The sequence below is a fragment of the Cololabis saira genome, chromosome 13 (assembly GCF_033807715.1).
Source record: "Cololabis saira isolate AMF1-May2022 chromosome 13, fColSai1.1, whole genome shotgun sequence".
Taxonomy (NCBI): domain Eukaryota; kingdom Metazoa; phylum Chordata; class Actinopteri; order Beloniformes; family Belonidae; genus Cololabis; species Cololabis saira.
Genome location: NC_084599.1, coordinates 28,650,946 through 28,678,840, shown reverse-complemented (window position 1 = coordinate 28,678,840; position 27,895 = coordinate 28,650,946). Strand labels below are relative to the sequence as shown.

The following is a 27,895-nucleotide window of genomic DNA, read 5'->3' as shown; positions in this document are numbered from 1 at the left end:
TATATGAATAAATAAAATATATGAGTTTGATGGCTGTTTTTTTAACAGTTCTTTTAACAGTGCTCACACAGCAGGAATGTAATAAATAAATACACAGTGAAATAATGTAATGTATTTTCAAATACGTTTTTCTTGAAAAAGGACATTTTCAAATGAATGATTCAAAACGGTAGATTTTATTATTTAATTGGGTATTTCATTAATGAATTGCATATTTCATAATTCCCTTATGTTTTTAATGATTTAATGATAACGAGAGTCGATAGCAGAGTCGAGGCTGTCGCTGATGCAACACCGGTACACATGATGAACAGGAGCAGGAGTGTAGATATTTGGTGGACAATTTTGTCCACAAAGGGTGGAGGAGATCCGTCATGTTGAATATTGATAAGACTTGAGAGATGGTGGTTCACCTCAGAAGGAAGGGAATAGCATTAAAGCACTTTGATATCCGGTAGGGATGTGAAGGTGATTGTACGTTTTACATAAACCCCTATATGAAATATTTAAGTGAGATTTCATCCAGTTGTACAATAAACAAGTCTTTATTCATATAGAAAGTGACCTTCTACTTCACGGTCATGCCTGAATGAAGTTGTGAGAAACATTAACAGAAATGTGATGAGTGTTTAAAGGGCTTATTGTTGTCTCTTTGACAGATTAATTGATCCCTGATTGTGATGTATTTTATATCTGAAGAGGGTTTTTGCTATTTAAAAGTATCTTGAGTATTTTCTCTATAGTATGAACCTGCTTAAAAAACAAACAAACAACAAATAAATAGGGGATGGATACTGTACTTTTATTCAAAAAAGTAAAATCCAAACGTGCAACATCAAGTTAAATTATAGACTTTGAACTTTGATACTTAAGTTTTGAACAGTAATGTAACACATTTGCATAATTAAATATTCTTTTTTACTGAAGTACCTTATGCATAAACAAAACAATACTATATGTAACAAACATTAGTTATCGCAGCCTCCAGGGCAAGATAGAGAACTTTTAATTTTCAAGCTGTGTGAGATAAACACACAATAATCATCCGTCAAGTCGTAAAGAAACATGCAAAAAAGCATTTCTTCTTCAGAGTGGTGGAAAATGCTGCATGTCTGTCATCGTGTTATAAAAACAGGACACATTTTAGTTTGCATAAGATAGAAAAAGCACCAAAGTTGCTTTGGTAATGAGTAATCTGGTTTTTCACCTAACATGAGCAACTATTTTGAGGTCAAAGCATTTTTTTTTAAACGACCACTTCCTGCCAACCGCTTACCTTTCACAACACTTTGGTGATTTTTTATTTTTTATTTTTTACCATGTCAGGAAAGTTTATGTAAAGCAATACATTCATTTCTAATATGACTTACTGACAGTCAGCTCACTAATGAGTGGTGAATGCCAGTGGCGTAACATCATCGTGACAGGTCCCGGTGTAAATATTTTTTTTGTGCCTCCACCCCTGCCCTAAACAAAAGCACATACCGCATGTACACATACATGCACATCCACTATAGGAAACTGCAATTGTCGCATGTAGGCTAACATTGTGACTGGCCACACTCGTATCCAAATTTGTCATTTTTGTTTCAACATTGTCCTGGCTCTTTTTTTCTTTTCTCTTTTGTTCACTGCTTTTTTGTTTGGACTTGTAAACATGATGCTACGCTATTTTTGTCATGTATATTCTTTTGTTGACTTTATTTTCTTGCTGAAAACTTACGTCACATCATCGCGTGATCATGCATATAACATGACTGACAGGTAGCCTATTAAGGTGTTTGGACTATTCCATTCACAAAAACCTTTTTTTTGAAACATTTTTGATTTCAATATGAGGTCAATATGTGAAATGAGATATTCCACTGTAAATGTCTGCTGGCAGCTCTGCAGCTATTTCGGAGGGGGCCGGCTGAAGAAGCTGATAGCAAACTATAAAAAACAATGGACGAAGCATTAACTCACTGACATATAGTGGGCTCTTTTCAGAAACCAATGGGACATTGGTTTCTGAAAAGAGCCCACTATATGTCAATCAAAGTCAGCTTTGGCTACCAGCTCCTTTGGTGGATCCCTATTGCAGAGTTGCCGGCAGACTCTTACAGCTGAACATACTCGACTGTGAAATCAAATAGTGCGTTTGCAATTTTGAATCACCTTGTTGTTGAATTGTGCTATAGAAATAAACTTGCATTGCAACGATTACACGATTACAGATAAAGAAGGGATAGTGGTTAATCATTGGCTGAGCTGTCAATCAATCCTATAGGAAATAAATATATTGCTTTATATAAATTCACCTGGCATGGTACAATAAAATTCCCACCCCTCAGAGTCGTTATGGGTGTGAAATCTAACAATTTAGAACAAAATTGTTTTTTGAACTGGGCTTCAAATATGTTTGATACTGCTCTAAGGTTGGATATTTTAAAATGGGAGTCAATGGATATTGACCCGCTTTTGCAGCGAGCCTCTAGAGATAAGATGAGGAACTACAACAAATCTTTGTTCCACATGTAACCCAACCCGGAAGTTAGATGGTTGGCACTTGGTTGCCACAACCGACTTTGATTGACATACAGTGGTCGTGTTCCAATACAGCACTATGCAAAGAAAAAGGGGCTCCAAAGCCTTTCTTAAGACACAGAGGTGTCAAGTGACTTAAAGCTTCATCAACATATGTGCACTCTATGCTTTGTTCTTGCATTTTTAGTTTTGTTCCCTGGATTGTCATGGGACCACTATTTGGAGCAGTAAAATTTGAGGTATCTAGTTTTAATTCATAATATGTTGCTGATTTGCATAAAGAGCTGCCTACAGTCCAAGACCGCAATGCTTAATGTAATTAAAGCAAATTCAGATTCACTTTTAATAACTAAAAATGTTTAACAAACTTACAGTCAGCAAGTTTCCTTTGAAAAATCGAGCTTGTAAATACAGTACATACCAAAACACAGATTAACCAAAGTATGAAACAGGAGTCTTTTTTGTCCCTTATATAAATAAAAAAGATTTGTTGACCAAGTGCAATTAAAAAGCAGGAGAGTGGTTAAATATTTTGCTCTCGTAGACTGTTTCCCAGTTGCTTTCATGTAATCTTTACTCAATGACAACTGAAACATACTGTGAGTAAATAATAAAACAAGTTTTACACACAATTATAGTTTAAATAAAAACATGCAAATACATTATTTAAAAAAAATACAGTTAAGTAAGTGACCATTCAAAAAGCACATATCGATCCAGTAACGTTTGTTTATTTTTGTTTGAGTTGCAGGGGCAGTAGGGTTCGCGGCGATGCGCGGCGACGCGCACCGTACAGCGAGCGTCGCCGCGTACCCTACGCCGTAGGTTCTGCGTCGATTTAACGCGGGACCATAAATCATGCTTTACTTCCAAGACGGAACGAGAGTCTTTCGTTTAGAGTGACAGAGAAGTGGAGTTACTTTTAAGTGTGACTTTAGAATATAAAACAGGTAAAATACAAGAAAATATTGACGGTGGCCAAACTAATTGTAAACACAGGTCGCCCTCATGACGCAGGTGACGTTTCTGTAGCATAATGTGACGTTCTGAAGCCTAAATCTCCGTTTCCCTCCGTTTACAAGCAAACGTGAAGACGGAGTTTTTAAAAATCTCCACTTTGGCCGGAGTTTTCAGAAATGATCGTTTTTGGGGGCTTTGAGCTCTGTTTTCGTGTAAACGAACGGCCAAAACGCATGAAAACACCACCGTTTTTTCTCCGTGTAAACAGGGCCTGACTTACTACCCTTGTTGCAGGCCGTTTGAATTGGGGATAAATAGCCCATTGCAATTGACCCAGTACCCGTAAACTCTTAAAGCATGTCTCCCACAAAATATCCATGTCCCATGGCTTTTATGAGTCCACAAAGCTTAATTATTATTATTGGCCCTTAGTGAATTGGTTGTGCAATCTTCCATGCCACCTCCAGGAGCCCAGGGAGGGTGCAGAGCTGGTCTTGGACTCCCAGCCAGAACCTGCATTGTTCCTCCTGAATCTGAGGTTCAACGATTGATAAGACCCTCTTCTTTGGCTAAATAAAATAATTGGATCTGCCCATGACAAGTGCTGTTGGCAAACAGTTAGTGGTGGAGCTTCCATTAGTTGTCAGTGACATTGTAAACACGTTGCACTGGGAGAGCAAACACGCTCAGTGGTTATATGGGTATCTTGCCTATACTGTATGCTGACAGTGGCTATATTTTATTACATTGGTAAGTTCCTGGTAGTGCATTTTCAATTACGCCTCGTCAACACAAGAAGGTGTAATTGTGAAAGAGATTTGAAGGAAGAGGCTGATTTTGGTTGTATAGTATAAAAATTCATCTTGTTTTTTTGAATTGTCCATGCATCACCTACTCCACTTTAAAGGAAGAAAATTCTCCACGAATACAACAAATAGGTCAGCTTGTTTGTCCGTTTTGTGCAGTGAAGCATCAAGAACATTAGGTCCCTTTAAGGTGATTCTGTCTTTACATCGAACACCAAACCATTCTTGTATATGAGCATGGCAAGTTCAGTGTCCAGCTGTTCGAGCTGTGTCAACTCTCCTTTCCTCAGTGCCCGATCTGTCGAGTCAGGACACACACTCTCATCACTGGATCCTTCAGAGTCATCCTCCACATCCCTCTCAGTTTCATCATCCCAGTCATGCTTGAGGGGGGTGGCCTCTGGTGGAACAGACTTCTCCTCAGGAAGACATTGGTGCAGCGTTAGCTCATGTACTTCCTCTTCCTTCTCCCACTTCTCCTGTTATGGGTCACATTAGAGCAGATTCAGGGCACTGATGCACAGAGAATAAAATGCTATTTTATTCAGTTCAGTTCAATTTAATTGTACTTTTAAATGCTTAAACACTGGGAAAGAACAGTATTTTTCTTAACAATTCAGAGATTTGCACAGGAATACACTCAAAAATGTTCTTTGTCGAATTCATCACAGACAAAATCCAAAATATTTAGATAAAATAGACAAGCAGTTTTGGAAAAAAATTGGAAAACACATTAAGACAATAACAAAGTCAGCCTACTATCACCTCAAGAATACATCAAGGATAAATGATCTGATGTCTCAGCAGGACCTGGAAAAACTAGTCCATGCATTAATTTTTAGTGGCTGGATTATTGTAACAGCAGCTTTACAAGTTTACCTAAAAAGTCAGTTAGACAACAACAGCTCATTCAGAACGCTGCTGCCCGAGTCCTCACCAACACAAAAAAAGTGGACCACATCAGTCCAATTCTGTCCGTCAGAGGATAGACTTTAAAGATCTGATGCTGGTCTTTGAATCTCTGAATGGTCCAGGACCAAAATACATCAGTGACCTCCGGACCCGGTATATACCATCCAGGTCCCTCAGGTCATCTGGATCTAGTATTTTTATCAGTTCACAGGTTCAGAACAAGACATGGAGATGCTGTATTTAGCTTCTATGCACCACATGTCTGGAAAAAACTCCCCAAAAGCCTCAGATCAGCTGAAATAGTCAGGTATTTAAGTCCAGGTTTAAGACTCACCTGTTCTTAGTTGCCAGCTCCAAATCTGCAGTTTTTCTTTTAAGCTTAGGTTTCAAAATTTATTATACATATTTTAGCTACTGATTTTTATCTATTGTTCTTTTTTTTAATTTTAAATCACACCTTTTATTTATTGTGACCATTTAATGTCTGTGTAATGCACTTTGAATCACTTTGTTGTTGAATTGTGCTATACAAATAAACTTGCCTTGGGTTGAAATAGCTGCTTAGAGTGTGTTAGAAGACATAACATTGTCTGCACTGTGGAGCTTTTTCTCTGCTCACTGTTAAGGGTCATTTGGTATTGAAGAACAATAATGCCATCACATAACCATTTTTTCCCTGCTATGTTACTGCAGTAGGCTGGATGATCTATCAACTCTGAGCAGGTCTTTTACATTTTCAACAGACAATGTCGTTTTACAGAAAACTACTGCTGAAAATGTATCCAATTTTGAATGAAATGCTTGCATAGAGGACCAGAGTGAGGACTGTCTCCACCAAAAATACAACTCTCAATACTTATTTTAACTTAGCTTGACTTGGCTTATTTTCATTTGACAGGTTTATTTTTAATTACACATTAGTTGATAATATATTTTGTACAGAAAAATGATACTAGAAGATAAATCATTTTATTTCTCTCAGTACTACATTTCTACATATACTGAGGAGCTATACAAATAATTTGACAAGTTATTTTTATTACCGAAACAATTACAACTTCCTCCTAGGGTAGGAAACCAATTGGCTGGAACAAATGTACTGATTTACTGTACACTGTGTTTGCTGTGTCCTCAGACATAATTTCAGTTACGCATTATGGTCAAATTAAAAGTTTATGGTTTTCACGCATCGCCTTTACTATAATTTGTCAGGAACTTCCCTGGAACTGATCTACTTCTACGTTGGAAACCACATTTGACCACATCCAGATACACCTACCGCTACTCTTTGTGTGTTTTCTCATTTTTGATTCGTAGTGAAATGCATCAATTTTTCAAACACATACACCTATGTCAATGTCTAACTGAACACAAATTGCGTTGGTCCTACACAAATTGGTATTTTTGCCCTCTGTTATTTGTAGTAGAGGTGTCATTTATTGTAGAATTCTTCCAGACCATGTATTGGATCTGATGGGTTCAATGCCAGAGATGTGATGCAAATGTGCAAAAGTAGTAAAAGAGTGGTGTACACCCTTTGCAAGTACCAGACCCATGCAATTTCAAAGCATGAGTCAGAGGGGAATAACAAGGTTTCACAAGTAAAATCTCTCATTTTCAAACAGCAAGTGCAATATTGTGTTGCACCTCTGAGGTATCAGTTTAACATCTTCTTGAAAAGCTCTCTGCAGGCTTTGCATACCAGGCCTGAAAGCAGTTTAACTGACTCTTTCAGTCAGCTCTTAAAGCTCTATCAAAGCATCTGACAACTTCCATTCTCAAGTCTCTCCACATCTATTTAAAGATTGCAAATGAGCTTAGTTACACAAGGAAGGTCATAGACTTATCCTGCAGCCATTGTGTTTTTCTCACTGTCAAAAATCATTGCCATTCTCAGTGTTGCTCCAGTTTAATGTCATTACTTTCTGTAGTGGATTTTCCCCAAGGACCCCTTTGGAATTGACTCACTGCTGCTGAGAATTATGTTGATTGCGTGATACTTCAACCACTATGTTTCACTGTGGGATAGTATAGAGATGCATTTTTAACAAGACACAAGCGTGACTTTGGGTTTAGGTACTGGGGCATTTAGGGACAAACGCTTTGCATTTCATCAAAGCTTCAAATCAAATTCTGTTCTTACCTCAGTGTCTGCTTCACGGGAGATGAAATCTGGAATTACAGGTGTCGGTACAGGCGGGCAGAGTTTGATTTTGATTCTGAATGTTACAACGGAGAAGAAAAGGTTCAAACTACTCATGCTTTTGATTATACCTCACCACCAAGAAATATGTATATGTTCTCCATTATTTTTTACCACAACAGTAAACATACATTAAAAAGACTAAATGGTATATCCTTGTCATCACAATTGGTGGATCAAGTAAATAATGTTCAGAAAAGAAAATGTGATATTTGCAGATGTAACATAATTGTACATACTTGAGCTTGGGAGTTTATCGATAAATTCTTCCCAAGGAACTGGCGGTTGGAAGGTATAACTTACCTCTTCAAGACAACAGTGCACATGGTTGAGAAGAAGAAGAAGACAAACAGCAACCCGAAACTCCACCAAACTGATTTAAAGAAAGAAAAAATAAATACAAGAGAACAAAAAAAAAAAGAAAAGAGAAGAAAGATGAAAATTAGGAAAGTGCTCCAGTAGAAAATGACACATTTACAAATATAATAAAACCATTTCAACACAAAAACCAATTCTGTAGGTCTGATACCATTCACTGGCTTCTCTGGCGATGTGTTGATAATTACTGTGGCTAAAGGTCCTTCTCCAGCATGTGTCACCCCAGCTAGGCTGATGTTGTATTTGGCATCTGGTGTCAAATTTTCCAAATGCTGCTTGGCCAGTGATGCTGATATGTTGAAGCATTCTGATCAAATGAAATGTGGAAGAATATAAAAAGCTGTGCATAATATTGGGAAAATACTTGATGTGTGTGAAAAAAGTTGATGTGCCAGCAGTGACATTCATACCTCTTGGCTCCTCCTTTGAGCCTATTTTCTCCCTGCACAGTTTATAGTGTGTGAGGAAGCCCTGTTGGTGCTCATATGAAATTGCTTTCCAGGACAGGTCAGCTGAATTATGTGTTTCACCAAGAACTTTGAAGTCCTGAGGTTCTTTTATTGGCACTGAAATGGATAAGAAAGAGAAAAAAAAGCAAATAAGGGAGCATGTCTTCGGTTGTTTCTCAACAGCACAACCCCCAGATGGCAATAAAAAGGAGGTCTTGAACTACTAGGGGGCTTTTTCTCTCTGTCAAACCTAGACTTTCACAGTTTCTCTCAGGTTTTCATCTCATATTTCATCTATCCAAACTCATGCTTCAACCTTCATGCACTTCCATAATTTTTTTGAATTCTTTGTTCTTTGGGGTCTCCTCACATGTAACCTGCAGTTAAATTGATGTGTTGGGTGGAACTTTTTTGGATATATTTTGTTATGAGCAAGTGGGCATTATTGTATGTTGCAGTTATATATACATATATATATATATATATATATATATATATATATATATATATATATATATATATATATATATATATATATATATATATATATATATATATATATATATATATATATATATATATATACATACATTTTTCTTTAAACTTTAACACTTCAGTTGTCCAGTTGTCTATTTCTCACATAATGACCAGGCACACTTACCTCCCTCCTTCTTATAAAAGAGACACATTTTAATTGTCTGTGGTTTCCCACCCTCACATCTGTGTTCAAAGTAAAGGTAGCGGATGTAGTCCCTCATGCCTGTAACAGAAACAGAAAGTGTGATATATTTCACTCTTTTTAACGGTGTCAATAAAATGCAACATTTTCACATTCTGCCACTATGCTTTGAAATCATCTGTGAATTATGTTGCAAATGCTGCACAATGATTAATATTGTATAAGAGTAAAGTATAAAAGAATGAAATACACAACTAACTTTGCATTATTTTTTTCCTTTTCTTTTGTTCTTTTGCTGTTAAAATCATCACTTTTTCTGGTTTCAAATCGGCATCCTGAAGCTCGTACCACTCAAGGCAGGTTTTCTTCTTTATTTTTTTTCCATCCAATAATGTCTTGTCACAAACTGCCAGAGAAGAAAAAAATATAAGACTTTATGGATTACGTATGCAAAAAAAAAAAAGGATGCTTAAGAGGAAATCATATGATATATAAATAGATGAACCTACTTTTTAAATCTGCCATAGGTGCGGCAGGCAGTTGCACAGTTTTCAGGGTAAACTGCCCTGCTGCATTTCTGGCAACAACAGAGATGTTGACCGCCGAGTGTGACACCTTAATGGTGTAAGTGTTTGAATTGGTGTCCCTTGTCTTCTGCTCACAAGGGCAGCGATGATAAGACTGTGTGTCATTTATGCTGTATGTCACACCTTTGACCGCTGCTGCATGCGACGCAGGCTGAGGAGCAAAAGATAGTTCAGTTCAGAACAACAATCATTTTAAAGCAGTAGAAAACATTTCATGTTATATACAGTATAACTGCCCTTATTTTCAAGCCTGCCCATAGAGAGTTCTGATGAATGTTAAAAATGACAAGTGGCATTGATAGAATGCCCAAACACTGACAGAGTTTTCTGAAAAAGACAAGAGGCAGGACCACTCCCGGCGCCCACATTTGTACGTTTGAAAATTTAGTGGTCACAGCATAGTTCTGCGTCAACTCTGCTCGGCTCTGTACTGAAGCTTCCCACAACTTCCTCTTCTTCCTGTTACAGCGCAGCATACAGCAAGTCATACAGCATATACAATTATTCTTTAAAAGCACCAACAACTGAGCAGGCCTTTCACTATCCAGTAAAGCTGTGGCAGTGATTATGCTACAACACAACTAAACTGTATTGGATTATACATATGGTTGAATGAGTGAAGAAATAGCTGGCCAGCCCATCTGTGATGTCACCCACAGGTTTTTCTGAGTGGCTTTGAAGCGTTTTTTTCCCTGTACCACATGGTGCCATGTTACCGGGGAAGCCGACTGGAAAACTTCAATTTTATCTCAATCAAAGTTAGCTGTGGCTCCCAGCTCCTTTAGCTCATCAATACCAAAGGAGCTCAAGCGCTGCCGGTGAAAATTTAAAGCAGAATGTCCTGTTTCATTTGTCATTTCAGTGGAGAAATCAGAAATAACCGACGCAAGGCTAGTATAAACTGCTAATTGTTTCGGTTAGCATCATTGCATGATGATGACTGTAAAGGAAGTGATAATGGCTTGACTGGCTGAGCCGACTGTCAATCGAAGGCTATGTCTCATATTAGAAATACATTTATTGCCTTATTCATAAAAAAAAATGCAACCCCCTTAGAGTTGTTATGGATTGGAAATCAAACAATAGAGAGCAACCAGGCTATGAATATGTTCATTTCTGCTCTAAAGTTAGACATTTTAACATGGGAGTCAGCGCAGATTGACTTGCTTTTGATCCCAGCCTGCAGCAGCTAGTCGAGAAACTGCAAATTTTCTTGCATCTGCACTGACCTTAACCCAGAAGTTAGGTGGTTGACATTTGGGTTGCCACATGTGACTTTGAGTCTGGTTCTCACACGTGCTGCACCAAAAAAGCAAGATCCACACAGCAACCAAGCCTATAGGCATTCCCATCTTGGAGTTATTGATGTGTGGGAGACTAACGAGGTATGCTCAGCAAAAGTGCAGCAAATGGAAAATTACTTCTATGTTTGTGATTAAAAAAGAAAAAAAAAGGGAAAAAAATAAATCCCTATCGGGTTGTCATCCTTTTAGTGTCTGAAATAAACTGAATAGTAACTGCAGGTGATGTTCATGCTGCAGGATGCTTGTAAAAGAAAAAAGTAAAAGGATACCGACAACTGAATAGCTGTCACAGTTTTTAATTTATGTCACAGTTTGGGTTTTTTCACAGTTTTGTTTAGTTATGTTCCTGTTTTATTCTGAAACCCCACGTCCTTCTGTTTAAGTCATGTCTTGACTTCCCTTCTCATCTGCCCTGATCATTTGCACCTGTGTCTCCTCAAGCTTTTTGTGTATATCTTGTCTTGTCTTTCCTTTGCTGGTCTGTACTGTTTTCACCAGTGGTGTAAAGTAACGAAGTACAAGTACTTCGTTACTGTACTTAAGTAAGATTTTTGAGAATTTGTACTTTTATTGATACTTTCATTTTTCTGTACTTTTACTTTTACTTCGTTACATTTTCAAGGAAAAAATCGTACTTTTAATCCGCTATATTTAAAATTGGACACGTCGTTACTCGCTACCAATTAAAGAACAGCACAGCGGGGGCTGATTTATAATAATAATAATAATAATAAGCTTTATTTGTATAGCACCTTTCCAAACACAGTTACAAGGTGCTTTTACAAAGCAGAATTAAAAGGCAGAATCCAATAAAATGACAAAAATATAAAAACATAAGAGCATAGAAATACAATAAAACATTAGAAAATAATAACATTGGATATTATAGAGTACATTATTAGATGTTAAGTAAAAGCACATTTAAAAAAGTGTGTTTTTAAAAGAGATTTAAAAATGGACAGAGATGTGGCTCGCCTGATCTCCTCCGGCAGGTCATTCCAGAGCGACGGGGCCCTGATAGCAAAGGCCCGGTCACCCTTAGTTTTTAGTCGAGATCTAGGAATCTCTAATAGGGACCCGCCGGAGGATCTCAGGCTACACCTTGGCTCGTATGGGACTAAGCAGTCTTTGATGTACTCAGGGGCCAGTCTCATCCGGGCCTTAAAAGTGATCATTAAAATCTTAAAATCAAATTCTAAAACGCACAGGTAGCCAGTGTAATGAAGCTAAAATCGGGGTTATGTGTACTCTTTTATTTGAATTTGTGAGGAGTCTGGCAGCAGAATTTTGGATAAGCTGAAGTCTGGAGAGATTATGTTTACTTAGGCAGGAGTAGAGTGAGTTACAGTAATCCAAACGGGATGTGATGAATGCATGAATGACAATTTCCAGGTTCTTGGGAGACAGAAAGGACCGGATTTTGGAGATTCTGCGTAGTTGAATGAAACAAGACTGGACAGTTGTTTTAACATGCTGATTAAAGTTGAGATTACTGTCGAAGATGATACCAAGATTTCTGCAGCTGGGGGTAATACTGGTGGAGAATAAGCCAAGTTGTGGTGAGATGTGACTGTGTGTGGTGTCTGGGCCTATGATAATGACCTCGGATTTGTCCGGGTTCAATTGAAGGAAGTTATTAGACAGCCAGGTTTGTACTTCATTTAGGCATACTTTGAGAGTGTGTAGTTGATGGTTGATGGTAGGGTCGAAAGAGAAATAAAGCTGTGTGTCATCTGCGTAAAAATGGAAACTAATATTGTGTCTGCGGATTATGTGACCTAGAGGTAACATGTAGAGTGAGAAGAGCAGCGGGCCAAGGACTGACCCCTGAGGTACTCCACAAGACAGAGATGCTGTGGAAGATCTGCAGTCACCAATGGCAACATTAAAAGTCCTATTGTGGAGATATGAGTAAAACCAGTCTAAAACAATGCCAGAGACGCCAACCCAGTTCTTGAGACGTTCCAATAAAATCAGGTGATCTACGGTATCAAAAGCTGCAGTGAGATCTAAAAGGATTAAAATAGATAAATGGCCAGAGTCAGCTGCTAAAAGGAGATCATTGAGCACTTTGAGGAGTGCAGTCTCTGTGCTATGGCCCGTTCTAAAGCCAGACTGGAATTTTTCAAATAGGCCATTTCCGGTCATAAATGAGATTACCTGTTCTGCAACAATTTTTTCTAAAACCTTGGCCAGGAATGGAAGTTTGGAAATGGGACGAAAGTTGTTCAGGATGGTGGGGTCTAATGAGGGTTTTTTGAGCAGTGGTTGTACTAATGCAATCTTGAAGTGGTCTGGGACTATGCCTGATGAGAGGGAGGAGTTGATTATGGTTAAAATAGAAGGACAGACTAAGTGCAGGACTTCTTTAAGGAAGCGGGTGGGGATGATATCGAGAGGACAGGATGTGGGCTTCATGTTGGAGATGATTTTGCCAAGATGTTCTATTGAGACAGGGTGAAACAAATTTAAAGAGCACAACAGATTAATAGGTGGTTCGAGTGTTACAAGAGGCAGTGGGGTGATTTGATTTCTTATTACACTGATTTTGTTAAAAAAGAAAGATAAAAATTCCTCGCATGTCTCCGTAGACGGCTCAATCACAGTGGGCGGGGCATCTGTAGCACGGCTGATAATATTAAAAAGCACTCTGGTATTATGCTGGTTTTTCTCAATAATATCGCCAAAATAGTTTGCTCGAGCATTTTTAATTTTCAAATTAAAATCTTTCATTAAGACTTTTAGACTGTCAAAGTGGACAGTTAATCGTGTGGCCTTCCATTTCCGTTCAGCTTGACGGCAGATTCTCTTTAATGAGCGAATTTCCTCATTTATCCAGGGTTGAGAGGTATTTTTAGGCTTTTTGGTTTTAAAAGGTGCAACTCTGTCTAGGATGTTTGAGCAGGTGCTGTTAAAACCATTTAAAATATCGTTAGTGTTCATTAAAGAGCAAATTTGGAACTCAGAGGAAGCAAATTCTTGACAGAATATGGAGGCAGAGGTTGAATTAAAAATGCGGGAGCGTGTCTGACTTTCATGTTGGGTTGAGGTAATGGGCAGGGTAGTGTTAAATAAAATACAATTATGATCAGTAACCCCAACATCAACACAGAGCGTGTTGTTTACAGTAATTCCAGTATATAAAACAAGATCTAATGTGTGGCTTTTGATGTGAGTAGGACCAGTAGGAGCCAGAGACAAAGTAAAAGATTCCACCAGATTTAAAAACTCATTTGCTAAAAAATTCTCAGGGCAACAAATATGCACATTAAAATCACCTACAATTAAAATATTATCAAATTTAGGGATAGCAATTGACAATAATTCTGAGAATTCTGTGATAAAACCGGTTGTAGATTTAGGTGGTCTATAAATAAGAATACAGAGGGTCCGTGTGCTACCTGAAACAGTGAAACAGAGGGATTCAAAGGTAGTGAAAGACCCAAATGTGGTGCTACAACATTTAAAACAGTTCTTATAAACAACAGCTAGACCACCCCCCCGGCCGGTTAATCTAGGTTGATTCAGGTAAGAGTAGCCAGGGGGACTCGTTTCAATTAAAGGAGCTATGTTATCCTTGGTCAGCCATGATTCAGTGATTAGAAAAAAATCAAGATCATGGCTGACAATAAAATCATTACATAAAAATGATTTATTGGAGAGGGATCTGACATTAAGAAGACCAAGTTTACTGTTAAAAGCAGTGGGATGTACAGTATCTGGAATTGGTTTACACTTGACTGATATGAGGTTACCATTGACATTTGATTTGTTTTTATTCTTAAAATCTAATTTAGCCTTTGGCAGTCTGGGTTGGTTATTGATGAGCACAGGAATCATAGAAGGCCTATCAGGGATAGGGACCTGCAGGGAAGTATGTCAGACGGATAGAAGAGGTAGATAATTCCTTATGTTGGCTGAAAATTGATGTACACCATGTTTGGTGTACATCATTTACTGTTCCGCGTTACACCGGCGCAGAGCTACGACGTAGGGTACGCGGTGATTTATGGACTCTAGGTGAAATTACCTTCCTTGTGTGTTTTGGCAAATTTACACTCTGTTTTACAACTGGTTTTCGAAAAAAGTTGGATAACTGTATTCCAAAGTTAAAGATGTTTTCTTTTTTTGCATTCTCAACTTCTTGACAAACGGAAATGCATTACCTGCCCAAGAAAGGCTTAAATCAAGCCAGTGCTAGACTTCCCTTCCTTTGTTCTTGAGTGCTTGTAATCTTGCATAGGAAACATAACTACTATTGAGGAACACTAGAAGAGTTCATGACCTCTGCTTCTGACATTTGTCTATTTTTTTGTCCCCCAAGTAAATAGTGATCCAGATCTACAGCCATATTGGAGTATTTTGTGTGACATGTGACAGTGCTTTTTTTTAAAGCCTTCTGTTTCTTGCAAGGAAGTTCAGTTTCCCTGAGTGAAAAATTATCGTTACCTGGGTGACAGTCTACTATACCTCAGATCACCAGCCGATTTGTAAGTATTTCCCTGGATTTTCTAAATACTGGTTTGAACAGGTAAAAAGTTGCAACCTTTAAATGCATAGTCCTGCTGATGATATGGTTTGTTTACATTTGTTAACTTACCTTCCAAGTTAGCTTCACCTCTCTTGTACCATTTGCAAGTCTTATTGTTTGGGTTACTTCAGGCGAAAGTTCAAGTTCTGCAATAAAAACATTAAATGTTTAGAGGTCTCTTTCTCTTTTCATTTTGCTTAAATTGAGGAATTCAACAATGAGAAATGCGAGGAGTTCGCTTTGGAGTAATTAAGACATACTGTATTGTCAGAGTTTAAATATTAGAAATTTGCCAGAAGTGACGTCTAGTGCCAACAGACAATTTCAGCCATTAAATACCATCGATTTAAGGTCCAAAATACCAAATAGTCCATTCATTCATTTACATGTATCACATGATTTACCTGCAGGAACAGTCTCAACTGGAGACCAGTTGCTCCACAGGGGGTGTTTGGCTTTTGTGGATTTATGTCTGATCTTAACCTGGTAAGCTGAATGCTCCAGGAGATTCGCAATGATGACCTTGTCTGCGTGAAAAACAGAAAAATGTTACATCAACCGTTGCGTCAAAATACTTCCTAATATGAACAAAATTATTCATCTAATTTCTAATCTAATTGATATCATTACTCTTTTTATGGTTGAACCCTTTTTGCTTGGCAAATGTTTTCCCACCTCACAAGATCAAGATCTTGTGACATGACTTCTGACTCTTCATTAGCCCCTTTCACACAGCCAGTTCGAGGCGGGAACGTTGCGCCTTTAAGCCGCCTCGCTGTTCTGTGTGAAAGTCACGGAGGCGGAATGGGGGGGCCAAGTGGCCCCACCAATAAGCCGGCAGCGGAGGTAGTCACAGAGCCGAAACGGGGTCTGTGTGAATGACACAGCCGGCATGCCGGCATGCCACTAGACGCTGACGCTGTCGTCACGCCTCTGATTGCGGAACGCCGGCATGCTGTGTGAATTTACAGACGGGAGCGGCGTTATGCCGGCGTTGTATGGTTCTGTGTGAACCAACAAAGGCGGCGTATTGGCAGGACTTCTTTACACCAATATTGCGGAATCTCTGTGTGAAAGGGGCTATAGTTTGGCTCAAATGTGGCAAGTTCTCATCCATAGCACTCGTTTCAATGTCTCACTGATACACACCTTTGCTTTTCCTCAGAAGCCTTTATCTCATTATGCCAGTTCAGATAGACTAATTATTACAATGAATGTGAGCTGTCCTTCCAATGAAGCATCATTCAGCCTCTTCTCGCTTAAGAGTATATCTTGACTTTGTGGACTGGTGTTGGCGAGAACACCTCCTGATCAACGCGAGGAAAACCAAGGAGATGGTGGTGGATTTTTGCAGATGCCATTCTGCCCTCCCCTCACCAGTGAACATCCAGGGTATCAACATTGAGCAAGTTGGCTCAGTGAGGGAAGTGGGTGACAGGAGAGTCCTGGCTAAAGTGTCATCCCCTACACGGTGACCTGACGGAACTGGAGCAGCTTCAGTGACGGCCGCTTCACCCTCGATGTGAAAGATATAGAAGGTCTTTCCTTCCTGCTGCTGTTAGACTCCACAACGAACACTCTTAATCTTATCTTGTATTCTGTTCTGTTTCTGTATGTTGTTGCAAACTGCAATTTCCCCATTGTGGTGCAAATAAACTATTTCTTATCTAACTTTACTATCCACAGACCAGAGTGACTCTACATATTCTCAGCCTCCAGTCTCTAGCTTCCTCAGCTGCCCAGTCTTTGCCACAGATTGGGACATTTTTATTAAACGTTTATCTTCAAGCTCCAAGGTTTAGCACACGATCCAACACAGTTCTCTTCTATTTTAGTGCTCCAACTAACATTGTCCCTTTTTTACATGCCTTTTAACAAGAATGGACATGATCCTCTCTCACAGCAGAGATGGTAGAAGACTCTGGGGCTTGTTTGTACTTGCCTACTTTCCAATTTTCAGCACATCAAACCCCACTGGTTTCTTGCTGCCTATTATGTCCTATCTCTTGAAGGGTGTAATTGTAATGAAGTAATAAATGCAATGCACTTCACTTATCCATGGTTTCAATGTTGATGCCGAGCATTGTGTAATTGTTACTGTCTTTTCTTTTTTTTTTGGGGGGGGGGGGTGGATGATCAGGAAAACTTCTCCATCAAACTGGCCTTCATGTCAGAAACGTTATGTCAGTTTAGATCAGTGCAATATATGCTCTTTATGATCTATGCATCCATAAATGATCACAATCATTGTCTCAAAGGCAGACCCATAGGCAGCACAGACCAGATATATCAGCCTCAACAAATGTGGAAAAAAAGGTGAATGAAAATTTGATTTTAAGACTTTAATTGTATAGATATTAGACAAGTACTCACATTTGGAAGCTTCATAGGTGGTATTTGTTGATATCTACAATAAAAATGTAGATATAAAGTTAGACAGTTTGTAAAGTGGAAAAAAAAGCAAAAAGAGAAAAAGATTTAATGATCAAACATCAATACTTTTCCTCACGTTTTCCCATTTTTCTCTAGGATGCCCATCTCGTTGAAACCAGACCTCCACTAAAGCTGGATGTGTCTCTGCAGCCAGCCAGCTCAAACTGAGATTGTTTCTTGACCAGGAGACTGAAATATTCTGTGGCACTTCATATTTAACTGTTGAGAATAAAGTTTTACTTGCTTTACATACATGTTTACTGTAGAACAAAATCAGTTCCTCAAGAAGTGCTTCCATGTCACGGCATATGTTACCTGTGTACTTGAGTGTACCAGACCAGCTGGGTGATCTGCATGTGGAGTTTCCTGTTTTAGCTTCCACCCAAATGTTGATAGGAAAACCAACAATCAGACTTTCCGCAGGGAATGTATGGTATTTCTTAGTGATGCTAAGCTTTATCTCACCATCACTGAAATTAAAGACAGGTCTATTGTGAGAACAGAAAGAAAAGCATGAATGTTTTAAAAAACCTGTTCAATATAAAACACAATTTTTACATTTTTACTTATACAAACACTAAATGGTACTTTTAGTCCCAGAACGTCCATTATTATGTCATGTTTGTGACATGAATTAAGAGCGCAAGGAAATATATTATTTCACACGCATACAACTTCTGGCGATTACAGTCTTAGGTTTTGGGAAACACCCAAGAACATCAACCTTCAACAAAACTCAGATGTTCACACAATAAACCAAACCCAAATGCTAACAGAAACACCAAACTAAATCCAAATCCTAACAGACTTAATGGGTGCTAAGCAACCCATTAAGTGTCTGACAAAATCCTGTTATGTTCAAGAGTTTTGTTTTGAGCATTTCAACAGAGGTGTATTTGGATGTGAGAGGTCATGATGCTTTCCTGATGGGTCCACCGGTATGTAACGTCACAACCGATTTGTCCCTGAGACAGGGACAGAGAGCGACATGTGAGGGTCGACTGATGGAGCTGTTAAGCAGAGCTAACTTTGATTGACAAACTGTGGGCGTGTCACCGTCGGCTTCCCATGCAACAGTGCTGTGCACAGTATGAAGAAAAAGAGGCTTTAAAGAAAGCGCCATCTTACTTCCAGGTTGAGCCTCATGTGGAACTAAGTTTCGCTGCAGTTCCTCGGCTAGCCGCTAGAGTGATGAGTGGATCTGACACTAATGTAACTTGACTTTGGAGTTCACCTTGAATCTCTTTGGAAGTTGTTTTGGACTCTTAAGTAACCATTGATATTATCTGTCTCTGCAATTTTTCATCAGTTTTTGCCTTGCAGCTACATCCAGGGAGGTTGGCTACATTCCTATGGCCCCTAAACTTCTGAATGAAACTTGTAGTCACAGTAACCTCAAGCTGTTTGGAGATGGTCCTCTAGACTTTACCTTTAACATGCTTGTCCGTTATCTTCCTTCTGATCTCTTCAATAAATCTCACCCTAGTTTTCTCTGGTCCATGTTCAGTGTGCTGAACACCATGATACCAAATAGAAGAGGGACTTTTTACCCTTTCATTAGGCAGGCTGATGGCAAGATTCTTTGACACCCTTCACTAATTTTACATTCTGTGTTTTGAGCGGCTCCCATCAGGACACAGACTGCATTGGCCAGGATGCAGGACTAATGGCGCTTTTCCACTAAAACCTGCTCAGCCCGGCTCGGCTCGATTCGGTTTGGTCCTTTTCCTATAGGGGTCTACCCATGCAGAGTAGATACTTTTCTGTAACTATTTTGCTGAGGATTCTAAGCGGGCTGAGTTGGGCTGTATCTGACGTCATCACACCACCTGCCACCGATTGGTCAGGAGGTTGGCCAGTCAGACGTCTGAGTCAGGATGTGAACATCAGTTGAAGAGCGACTCTGACGGCGGTTTTTTGTCCATTTTATTCGACAACAATGGCAGCGCAGAAGTCTGTTCCATGGTCCAGCGCAGAGGTGAAGACCTTCATTAACCTGGTGGCTAAGGAGAGAATTCAAAGGGAACCAGATGTGGCAATAAGGAACAAAAAGATCTAAGCTTTGTCAGTCCATTGCTGCCCACGGCTACCAGCGCCGAGACAAGCTAAAACATTTTTTTAAAGCCTTTCAGCCTGAACCCTTTTGTCACTCTCATTTTTTAACTTGATATTGAACACAAGCCACAGACCAAGCAGCACATCTACCATCTTCTTCCTTCTTCGTTTGTGTCACACACTCAAGTACGTCACAGCTGCTTCGCTCCAACCTGCTACTCCTGCTCCAGCTACTGGATCGTAATGGAAAAGAAACTAGTCGAGCCGGGTTGAGATGAGTAGAGCCGAGTAGGTACTGGTGGAAAACGCTGTAACAGAAGGAGACACTTTTGTCCCCACAGCAGTTCAATACCTGAACTCTGACCATTCTCTGCTCTGCTGTATGTTGGGTTTATTTATTCCTAATAGCGTTTGCTTCTGTGCGATTATTCTTTTTGAGGTCTACTCAGCTCGGTTAAAAATAGCATGAAAAATATTATGAACAGGCTAAATTCTTTACCAAATGACCTTGAACCTGCTGTACTACCCCCTTCCTCTCCTCTTTTTCTGGTCCTTCTAATCCCTTGCCTATCTGGGTCATATTGTCATTCGTTAATCCCTAACGAGCTCTCTCTCTGTATGTAGTATTAGTATTACTGTAGTATTACTACTACTTTATTTTTTCTAATGAAAACAATTACATCTCATGAAAACTATTTCTACAGAAGACTTTGAAATAAAACAATTTACAAGCCATGCTGTACAGTATATGTCCTCAACACCTCCTATTTCCTCGCAAAATCTGCTACTGACAAAACACTTAAATGTACGTAATTTTATGGGACTATCTTGCATAATTCATCATGAATCATATGGAAAAAAATCACAACTATTATTTGTATATATGTGCAATGTGGTCCCCTTTAAGACTGTTTTTTAATTATTTTCCCAGTTACTGCAGGTCAGATGACAATTGTCCAATATTTTGGCATCACTTTTATATTGTGGGAGGAATGTGGGGATATTGTGGGGATCTGTTCATCTTCATTCACTTTGAAAAACTGTTTTTTTGCACTGTCTAATGATATTAGTGTAAGCGTTCAATATAAATATATCTTCATGTCAAAGTTATTACTAAGTAAATTCATGGATCTAAAACACTGCGCAGTACTCACTCAGAGTAAAGGTCAAACATCACATCACTCTCACTGGAGTTCCATTCACAAGTATAACGATTCTCATCTTCGTTTCTTCTGAAGCATAAAGGAGCTGAAGGAGCCTCACAAGCTGATCCTATAGAGAAAACACATTTAAAAAAGAATTTAATTAGGATTGAATGATTGTTCAACTGAACAGATGTACTTTTGTTGTGGTTAATACATTTGCAAATGTCTCATGACTTATGGTTCTACATAGCAACTGCCCTGTAGCCTTTGAGACCTAAGCCGTTTATGTTTATACTCGTCCATTCTTGTATGTCTCGCTTTGTAGTTGCACCACTGATGGCAATGGAGCAAAAAATATTGCTCATGTGAAGAAATGATACTCACATAAACCCACATATGATGAACATACGATGAATATTAACATTAATTATTACCAGCATTGCAGCAATCTATCATTCTACCCAGCTTGAAAACAACAAATAAGGAGAAGAAGAAGAAGAAGAGAAGAAGAAAAATGCTACAAAGAGGACCTTTTACATCTGTTGCAGTCTGTGTGGACCTAATGCACATTTGCATTTGTGGGAAGGTGCCTATAAGCCTACAGCATAACGTACAGCATAGGCAATTTATAATATATGTACATGTGCAATATCCCCATCAAACATTCAGTCAATCAAGAAACTATTTAAAGGTAGAGTAAGTGATTTCTCAATAATGTCGTGGACAAACAAAAAAACTGTCTTTTAGATACATACACTCATGGTGGTGACATGCACAGACGCAGCAGTTTGTAACTCTTGGTTTTGGTGCTTTTTTGCTTTTCTTGTTTGTCCTTTTCTGTTAATGCGTACAGTCAGCTAGCACCAGTTGTTGGTATCGAGCATCTCTCATGCAAGATTAATTGTGAACAAAATAGATGAACTGCAGCTATAGAAAGCAACTAACTGAATCATCCAAGACTGTTGTATCCTGTTTAAATCATAGACCTGGCTTCATCCCTCCATTCCTGATATGACCAGCGAGCTAGCTGGCCGCGCAGCTCAACACCATGGCAGAACCAATGACTCCATAAAGAGCAAAGGTCAGGGATTATGCATGTACATAAACAACAAATGGTACACTAACTAATGCACCATAGACAGTAATTGGTCCCCTGATGATAATAATAATTATTATTATTATTATTATAATACATTTCATTTATAGGCACCTTTCAAGTTACCCATGGTTATCGTACAAGAAGGCACAACAGCAATCAATCACAGGGCAATGCAACATAAAACAGCAAAACAATAAAAGAATGAGGAGAACTACAAATAATAAGCAATTTTAAGAATATCCGTCTTCAGTCGGGATTTAAAAGTCTGAAAATAATCACTATTGCGTATATAATGCGGGAGAGACTTCCAGAGGCCAGGACCAGGAGCAGCTAAAGGATCTGGAGCCCATGGTGATCACATGAGCAGAACGGTGAGCCGGATGCAGGACGATGACCTGAGACTCAGAGATAGTGTGCTGATGTGTAAAAGTTCAAATAGCTAGTGGGGAATCTTACATTCAATACGTGATTTGATCAAAAGCCAGTGAGGCTGCTGCAAGACAGGAGGGATATGATCGATGGAGGGTGTTCTTGTGAGAATGTGGACGGCTGAGTTATGGACTTGTTAATATTTGTTGCGTCGCGTAGACTCACATAGAAAACCATGGAAAATACGCAAGGCTGTTCTTCTTGGACTTCAGCTCTGCTTTCAGTACAGTACAGTTTCGCTGTAAGTCACTTTGGATAAAAGCATCTGCTAAATGACAGTAGTAGTAGTAGCAGTAGTTTCCAAGCAGGCTGGTGACCAAACTGCAGGATCTCTGACACCCCTAAAGGGTTAGAGTAGGTCCACATCTCTCCTCGGCCTCAGCACAGGTGCCCCCCAGGGTTGTGTACTGAGTCCCCTAACCTATACCTTTTATACCCATGACTGCACCCCATTCAATTCTAACAACTCCATCATAAAGATTGCAGATGATATAACAGTGGTTGGTCTCATCTCATAAGGAGATGAGAGTGCGTACATGGTGAAGGTCGACATGGTGTTCATGGAACAACCTCATATTCTTCAAAACCAATGAGCTGATCGTGCACTTCGGGAGGCACAAAACCAGCTTTCAGCCCATCACCCCCAATGGGGGAGGGGTACACACAGTGAAGAGAGCCTGAAGGGGACTACAAATGCAAATGTACTGCTGAAGAAGGCATAGCAGAGACAGAACTTTCTGAGACTTCTCAGGGGAAGCAACTTCATTGAGAAACTGCTGATATCCTCCTTTTGCTGGTTGATTTGAGTCTGTCCTGAGCCACATCACCTCATTGTGGTTTACAGGCTTCACAGCAGCAGAAAAGAAAGTGCTTTAAAAAGGTCATCACGTCAGCCAGTCTCTCTCTGGAGGACATCTGTACATTTCACTGCCAGAAGAGGAAAAAGCATACTCAAGGACCTGTCCCATCTGGGGCACCGCCTGTTCAAGCCTCTAGAAGCCAATTCAGGACAATCAAATAAAAACCAAATACATTTAAAAATTGTTTTTACCTAATTTTAATGCTCATTCTATTATATGTACAAATAGTGTCTGTCCTTTTTGATATTGTAGTCATTTTGGACAAAGAATGGTGTATCTATTTTCTGTTGTCTATTTTCTTCTATTTTTCTTCTGCTTCATTAATACACTGATAAAAAGAGAAATTTCAGATTGTACCCTCGGGAGTAAGGTTTCCAATCCCACAGTGTAGAACAGAGCAATATAGACAGGGCTGCACATAAGTGGGCCGCCAGAGCGCATGCGCCGTCAAAATCCACAGTGCGCTGTCAATCTTGTGCTGCAAAGCGCTTTTGCATATTATTGGTTGTGGCCAGACCAGAATACTAATATTAAAAAATCTATTGGGAGAGCTTTTCCCCAGAACTGCCACTCAAAGTTGGTACTGGCCAATCACTGCGCGTCCTTACTCCCCCTACATGATCGTGGCGGCGGTGGGTAGGGCAGGAAGAGAGGTAAGGATCTGCTTTACTGAACAAACCCCGACACGTCTCGTCAAAATGTCCAAGAAGCAAGCGCCATTAAGTAATTATTTTGGTGTTCCATCACCACCAACTACAAAGAGACGCCAAACTGAACCACTACCCGAATTTTCCATAAAACGTGTGTTCGCCGAGAAGTGGCTGCAAGATGTTACGCGGCGACGCGTACCGTACGTTTGCGTTCCCGCGTATCCTACCCCGTAAGCTCTGCGTTGGTGCAACGCGGAACCATAAATCAGCCAGTGTCCGTCACTGCATGCAGCAGTTTCCTGCACCAGCAAGACGCTGCTCTCTGATTATGGCTCACAGTTTATGAAAACCCCAAATTAAAATTAAATTAGAGAATATTTTATGAAATCAATAAACAATTCCATCATCAAAATTATAACAAATAAAGATTCAACCCATCTTGCTTTGCATGTACAGTAATAAGACTAGCTAATATATTAGTTTCACCTTTTAAGTTGAATTATTGAAATAGATTAACTTTTACACCATATTCTAGTTGAATTATTGAAATAAATTAACTTTTACACCATATTCTAGTTGAATTATTGAAATAAATTAACTTTTACACCATATTCTAGTTGAATTATTGAAATAAGTTAACTTTTACACCAAATTCTAGTTGAATTATTGAAATAAGTTAACTTTTACACCATATTCTTCACCTGAAGCAATATTCTACACCTTGGTTGATGTGGACATACAGAGCATAGGAGGCTATTTCAGCTGCTATACGGTTGGCTGTCTGTACAGTCATGAAAGTTCAATGCTATTAAAGAACACGTTTTTTCATATAAAATAAACACATTTTTATGCAGTTTAGAAGTTTTGGGGCTTTTTTTTGGCTCCTGTGCTGCTGAAATCGGGGCGTCCTTCATTTCTATTTCTGAAAGGTGGCAACCCTAGGTGCAAAATATGCCGTGAGCATCCCAATCTGGCCGATAAAAACTGTAACTTACTTATACTGACTCTACAGACTAACACGCACCATAATTTGTTAATTCATCTTTATAAGTGATTAAATATCGTTTTGCCTATAACTTATTCCTGCATCCCTCTTTTATCGATCCGGCGTGAAGGGTCACCGCGTTTTTGGAGCCCCAAGTCACATATCCAGGGGCTCCTCTGAGCACCAGACCAAAATAATTATGTGCAGCCCTGAATATAGAAGTAGCTTTGTTATCATAGCAATTGAAAAATATTGTTCTTATGTTACTGTTTTGTTTAACAAATCTACGAACAAGTATTAGTAAAATAACCTGACTTGACCCGAGAAGGACAAGTAGCAGATAGTGAGGAGATAGTGCCTAAAGGTTTTTTGGGTTCGAAATTGTGTAAAATTGCATACCCTACCTTTAAGCTAGAACATACAATACATAGCACTACGATAGTCCACATTTTCAGCAAAATGACAGTAATCTCAGGGCAATAGTTTACTCTTTTTCATATTTTTTTTTGTTAAATTTACATCCATATATTATTATTATTTTACTAGTTCTGTACGAAACGCTTTTGGATGACAAATATTATATAAGATATTTTTCTTGTTGACCATAAAGATGAGATTGGAGTAAACCTTAGCTCTTAAGTTTTGTTTTACATAGTATTTATAAGGCAAGGACTTAGTTAAAAAGTTATGTAGCCTTCAAAATAACTTTAAATGCTCGTACCATGCACTGCTCAGACTTCTAAATCCAGATGTCACCTACAAGTGATAACCACACAATGCTGATAAGCTAACCAATATATATCTGATAAGTATTCTGAATTGGCTTTAAATGGGACAATGATTGCGGTGAATTGTGACAGACTGTTCACCACAAAGTAGAACTGAAAGAATTAAATAGGAAGAAAATTGTTTCTTAAATACAATATTACCTTTGCTGAGTGCTGCGAAGAGAATAAACATGGCAAGTCCATGTAGTGATCTCCAGTGCGTAAAGATTTCCATGAGGTGTAATAAAAAGTCTTGTACGATGATTATCAGTTGTAAGACAGTCGAACCTAACCTGGATTCGTGTAACTCAAATGCCTTTCTCAGAAATGTCACAGGAGTTTCAAGTGTCTCAACTTATACGTGAGAGCAAAACCACAACTGTCAGGGGAGGGGGGAGGTTGCGTTTGTCACACTGGTAGACAGACACAACAGCAATTGTTTGTGGGACTCTTTAATGTAATTTGTTGATATTTTATATGCTTTACAGGAGTTTACTCTTGATGAACCCCTTCAAAGAAACTGGAGAAAACTCTGGAAACTACAGCAAAAGAACAGAGACTCCTACATGTTGTGTAATGTGTCAACAGCATGACTGGCACAACATTATGAGTTTTTTTTTTTTAATCAATGGGAAATTTATACATTTTTCTAATTTTTCCTAGTTTGATAAAAAAAAACATGTGAAATGAGTTAACATTTTTATTTTTCAGTTTCTGTGATCTATAACTTTCTTTTACAATGATTGGTTTTAAGTGTACTCTGTGTAAAATGAATGGTTTTGTATTTCAAAATGAAAACATTAATGCGGGCATTGTTTCAGTTCGGTGCTGATGTCTTTTCTCTTTGGCATTGTGTTGACAAGCATCCTAACAATTTAGGCTCCTAACAGTGCATTTGGTTAACAACACCTGACCGCTATTCACCCTCTAATTATTAGTTGTTGTTATTATCATTCTTATATCCTGATATATAAAACCTTTGTAAATGAATGTGCATGAAAGAGCATGTGATTTCTCTTTGATATGATAGTAACTTACTGTACTTCAGGTCACGCTGCGGCTTGCAAAAACATTTCTCTGAGTCTTCCTTATCTTGCATCCTCATTCATTTTCTCATTTCCCATTTATGCAGTTTCAAGGTAAATCACTTGCGCTTTCATATTACAAAGATGTCATACGCCCTGTGCACATGCAAGTTTTACAAAAAAAATTCTAAAACCAGCAGGACACATCATAGCTTCATTGTAAATTTCTAGAAATGAAACTTAATGGACAGTATAACCACTGAGTGTAACCAATATGCCCTTTATGCATGAATGAAATTAGGATTAATGAAATGCACTATAAAAAGGAAAACAGCAGATGGAACAGATTAAAATAACAATTTGTTTTATAATGACCCAACCCTCAAATCACAATGACCACTTACACAGATGAAATACTCCAAGATGATCTAGAAGATATTTGAGAGTATGTATGGTGGGTTTCATGTCCCTAATATGGTCCCAGTTGTACAAGTATACATCCTAGACACTGACTATACAAGAAGAGGTGGAGAAACGCCCTGTCACATCACCCACAGGATTTCTGAAGAGGCCCTCTGAAACCTCTTTTAAATCATACTGCAAGCCGCCATGTTGCAAAGGTGGAAAGAGCAGGCCTTGAAGCCAGATGGAGCCCACGATCTTAGTTAATTTACTACAAGTTATCCATTTTCGCTTGGCTTGGCTCATGCTAAACTTTTGATGCTTACTAAAATTACCTTACATTCGTTCTGATCAAATCAGAATGTGACGTTATTAACGTAGGCCAAGTCCAAACATAAAGGCGTCCTTAAGTACAGGTAGAATCAGGACACCATATGCTGCAGTTTGATGCCAGACCACATGGTCATGTTTTTGGATATTTGGCTGTATGTTTTGGACACTCTGGTAAAGAAAGAAGCTAATCTGCCGAGTGGTGGAGAGTTGAATCAGAGGACAGGCGAGGCTGCCCTGCATACTCGATAAATACAAACGTATAGTAAGGGTTTTCTGGCAGTGTTGGGCAGAGTAACCTTTGAAAAAGAACTTCAGTTCTCACCTCCAACAGAACTTGGGGACATTGAATCTGAATGGGTCATGTCCCACGCCGCCAT

At 38.9% G+C, this 27,895-nt stretch overlaps 1 protein-coding gene across 1 annotated transcript; it reads right to left on the bottom strand.

Annotated features, from left to right (window-relative positions):
* Positions 1-840: 840 nt before the first annotated feature.
* Positions 841-27,895, bottom strand: il12rb1 (interleukin 12 receptor subunit beta 1). Its single transcript, XM_061738983.1, has 16 exons — positions 27,841-27,895; positions 25,921-26,112; positions 20,978-21,095; positions 18,084-18,238; positions 17,845-17,987; positions 17,709-17,742; positions 15,740-15,862; positions 15,405-15,481; positions 9,423-9,651; positions 9,173-9,319; positions 8,896-8,994; positions 8,196-8,351; positions 7,937-8,092; positions 7,711-7,780; positions 7,348-7,423; positions 841-4,771 (listed from the first exon to the last, which is right to left on the bottom strand). The coding sequence occupies exons 1-16, from the start codon at positions 27,893-27,895 to the stop codon at positions 4,478-4,480; spliced, it is 2,124 nt and encodes a 707-aa protein (XP_061594967.1). The 3' UTR covers positions 841-4,477.